Source organism: Halyomorpha halys, unplaced genomic scaffold, assembly GCF_000696795.3.
Source record: "Halyomorpha halys isolate HHAL.00 unplaced genomic scaffold, Hhal_1.1 Scaffold142.1, whole genome shotgun sequence".
NCBI classification, from domain to species: domain Eukaryota; kingdom Metazoa; phylum Arthropoda; class Insecta; order Hemiptera; family Pentatomidae; genus Halyomorpha; species Halyomorpha halys.
This window is the reverse complement of record NW_027113471.1, coordinates 715,966-720,408: the sequence shown is the minus strand read 5'-3', so window position 1 is coordinate 720,408 and position 4,443 is coordinate 715,966. Positions and strand designations below refer to the sequence as shown.

The 4,443-nt window shown below is 31.2% G+C and overlaps 1 protein-coding gene across 1 annotated transcript in view; it reads right to left on the bottom strand.

The window, feature by feature from the left end:
* Nucleotides 1-2,177: 2,177 nt before the first annotated feature.
* Nucleotides 2,178-4,443, bottom strand: part of LOC106678424 (digestive cysteine proteinase 1) — a 23,811-nt gene continuing 21,545 nt past the window's right edge. Inside the window, exon 7 of the mRNA XM_014416906.3 lies at nucleotides 2,178-2,587. Coding sequence (XP_014272392.1) covers nucleotides 2,364-2,587 — 224 coding nt within the window. The 3' untranslated portion in view covers nucleotides 2,178-2,363. The remainder of the gene's footprint in view (nucleotides 2,588-4,443) is intronic.

The following is a 4,443-nucleotide window of genomic DNA, read 5'->3' as shown; positions in this document are numbered from 1 at the left end:
TCTACTACTGGGTAGTTTCTCTACATCTTGTATCATATCATTATGTCATTATGATCAAATTTACTGGTTGTATTTTTTATACAGTTGTAAATATCAATAAATAAATAAAATGAAAAAAAACATTTTACAAGTCAATGTAATTGTATTAAGTTAAATCAAAAAGACTGATTAGTTTGTACTTTATTATGAAACAGGGCCCTGGATGTTGCAACAAATGTTCATTACCTAGCAAATAATTATTTTTTGAAATAATATTGTAATTTCCTTAATAAATAAGCAGTACTCAGGTATATGAGTAAATATATGAATATAAATAATCTTTGAATTATCAACTATCTCTTTTGGGTTAGTTTTTTTAGCGTGTTGATGTAAGGTGTGCTTATTCTACTTTGTGATGTTACTCTTTTCTTTTCCCGATGGTACCTCAGCAAAACTTTGACAAGTTAATTTTTTATATTTTTTATTTGAGAGACGTAATAATAATATTAATAGGAGGAGTTATACCTAGGTCAATATTCTTATTCAAAAACCACTAAAGTCTATCTGTCAATCGTTACTAAGGATTAAGGTCTGACCGCACTGAACCTGATCCAACAAAGTGGATGAACCGAACATTGTTTCAGAAAAAGAACAACTGGCAGAATGGAATAGCAAGACTTTGCATGGGAGATAGTACAAGAGCCGGGAAGAAAAAAAGGCAGTTATCTCACCCCAATTTTAATGAAAACTATGTATAATTACTAGTCAAAACTGATGAGTCTGCCAAGTATAGGTAGGGGGAATACAAAATGGCGGCTGTTTCAAATCCTTAAAAAAACTAATTTTTCATTCGGAGCTCTATATCTTAAAAACTACCAACAACACTAGAAAATCTAAGAGAACATTATTTAAAGAAGAGTAAATTTACTAAAATATTAGTCCTCAAAGAGCTATTTAGGTCTAATAGTTCTCGATATATAGCTTTTTAAAAAGCACAATTTCTTAAAAATCTACTGAAAGATTAGTAGTTAGTAAATTTATTTTGAGAAATCTATATCTCAGGAACTATGAGACATACATATCTATTAGCACTCAAATTAAAGCTAGTTAAATGCACTATATAGAAGTTTATGACTTTTACCTTCGTAAAAATAGTAGTTTTCATGATATTTGCTATAGATATAACCAATTTTTTTAAAAATTTTATGTATATATAGTTGACCGTATAACATACTAAAATAAATTGATTTATAGTTGTTCGGACAGTAAGTTAGATTTATGAAAAACTTCATTTCAGAAACCATTGGACGTACAGATGTCTGCCAGCGCTCAAATTAAAGCAGGTTAAATTTACTACAAAATAGTTAATCGTGTTTATTTTGGTAGGAGTAGTAGTTTTTATTTGATAAAATAAACTCACAAAATGTTAATTTCTATTTGTTCGTATAAAATGTTAGATTTTTGAAAAAAATATATCTCTAGGTCCATAAGACGCACATATGTCTGCCAACACTCAAAATAAAGAAAATTTAACTTACTATAAAGTAGTTTGACATTTATCTTCGTATGGGTAGTAGTTTTTATGATATTCACATATGAATATAGATTTGGCAAATGAAAATTTGTCCGAACAGCTTATTTTAGCACATTTCATGTAAACTATTACGCCTACAAAAATAAACATCATAAGCTTCTTTATAGCTCATTAAACTGGCTTTAATATGAGTGCTAATAGACATCTGTACGTCAAATGGTTTTTGAGATATAAATCTTTCAAAATAAATTTACTTACTACTGACCTTTCAGTATGTCCCATACATCTTTATAAAATGTTGCTTTTTAAAAAGCTATACCTCGAGAACTATTTAACGTAAATAGCTCTATTAGGGCTCATATTTTAGCAAATTTGCTCTTCTTTAAATGACGCTCCGAATGAAAAATTAGTTTTTTTTATCGCTTTGAAACAGCCGCCATTTTTTATTCCCCCTACCTATACTTGGCAGACTCATCAATTTTGACTAGTAATTACTGATACTATCTTAATAAAAATAAATTGGTAAGGCTTTAAACTAATTAGTAATGTTTTAAATGATGTAATGTAAAAATTATAACTTTTTAAATCGACACTGTCCTTCCATTAAAGATAAACGTTATTTTATACCCAGATGAATTTAAGGAAGCTTAAGAATTATACGGACTAATTTCAGAATTTTTAATAGATTCAGACAAGGTTGGTAAAAACAAACAAATCGTACAAATTTTTATAGGAAGTGTTTAAGAATTTTAATTATTAGGAAGCTTAAGTGATGAAATTGCCATAATTTTTTTTTTCAAATGCAATGTTTGGTTTGGACTTGCAGTTATTGCAGTTAGTGGAGATGCAATTATTCAGCTGAGTCAATGACGGGATAGCTGGGCTTGGTCGCTATACCGCAGTGGTTGTCCTTGTTTCTAGCGATCTTCGCAAAGCCGTCCTCTCCCCAGGTTGTTCCCCAGGAGTTCTTGACCAACCAGTAGGGCTGTCCGTTCTCTTTGCCGTATCCGATAATGAGGAGAGCGTGATCCAGCTTGTCTTCGGTGTTCTGGCAATTCTCTGAATAGTAAACCCCTAAAAAGGAATTGATGAATATGCTTAATACAAAATACAATTACATAAATAAAAATAATCATAATTGTTTAGCGAACCAGAAGGTTCGATGCCGATACAACCAATCTTTCTATACAAACATCTGTCCAGTGACGCCTCTCCAAACCCAAATCTACGTTTCGGTCTACCCCTCGGTATTACCCGTCGGTTCAGTGTGTATTAATATTTTAGGGATCCCTACAACCTTATTGCCCGCAATGATATAACTCGAATTATATTTACCTAGTGCACTTCCCTTAATTCACCCTTCTGAATTCTCCTGCCAATTCATCCTTCGGTCCGAATATTTTACGAAATACTTTATTTTCAAAAACCTTAAGCCACTGTTCATTCCTTAGTATAAGAGACCACGTTTCGCATCCATAAAAAACAGTGGGAAGGATAATAGTTTTGTACATTCTAACTTTTACGTTTCTAGACAGAAGGCCCGAGCTAAGCAATCTCAAGATCGAAAAATAAAAAGCGATTCTCATATTTCATCTCGTTATGTCCTCATCAATTTAATTGTTCTAGTTACCGTAGAACCTAAATACTTGTATTAAATACAAAGTAAAGTACATTGCATATATTATATATGTATGAAGTACTAATTTTATTTTAATGAAGGGTAAGAAAAAAAAAAAAAAAAAAACTTGAACCAATCCAAATGTTTAAGTATATTTCCTCCTTTATCTATATACCCGATATTGCTTTTGTTTTTATTACTAACTATATATTGTGTTTTATCCATATTTATTTCAAGAAAAATATAAGAATACAAATATATAATTAATAATATAATATATTGCTATGTACTGTCTTAAGATTTAATCGGGATGCCAGGATAATCGATGAAGGCAATTATCCAAAAATAAGTTAACTAATTAATTATATATTGAGTCCTAAAAACTATTTTTATAATTGGATTCTTTTCCAAAGGCTGTTTGTGTGTTTACCAGTTTACTAATTAAATACCTTTATATTTATAAAATGTTGTTACCATTAATTATATATCATAGTAAAGGGTGGTATATTGGGTTGTATAATAGTATATTAACTACATAAAGAAACTAAGTATTTATTTACAATTTATTACTATGATTAAAATAGTTGTAATGATTCAGATAAAGGTTGCCATAAAATATAGATTATTACATTATTACTTATTGGTTAATTATAGCTGCTGATGCCGTGGGATGTAGTGCCGTAGGTGTCGTCTTGTTCATAAGGGATGTCCAGGTCTCGTGGCCCCTCTCACGACTTCGTCTGGTCGAAGTGCATCTTCTAAGCCTGCCTCTTGACTGTCCTCTTCCAAATCTAGATTTCCTCTGTATTTTCTCCCACTTCCCTTTTAGGGCGTTACCTTATTTTAAAATCTCCTTTCTCATTGACCATCGGTGACCGAAACCTCCCGAGATAGGCGTCCCCCTCCTCAGGACTTTTTCAGTGGATGAAAAAGTTTGGCATGTCCAGGAAGGACCTGCACCTGCTTAATTTGATTCCGGTCCATCTTCAAACCAGTCATTTTTGTTATGACACTTAAAGGTTAGCCAATCTAATTTTCTCAGGGGACATTGACATGGTAATGTGACAAACTTAACACAGATGTTAGATTTATTTTTTATTAATATACTTGTTTGAGAGTGGTTTAGTTTCTTTTTAAAACAATTTTGATCCTTTTTCTCTCACTTTATTCTTTTTTAAACATCCGACGTTTCGACCACTCAGGTCATTTTCAAGGATTCCTACAAACAGCTCCTTTTAATTACTTTTATAACAAATTTCCTTCACTTACATACTGATTTCTTTGGTCTTACCTTATTTTGTTTTCATTTTTT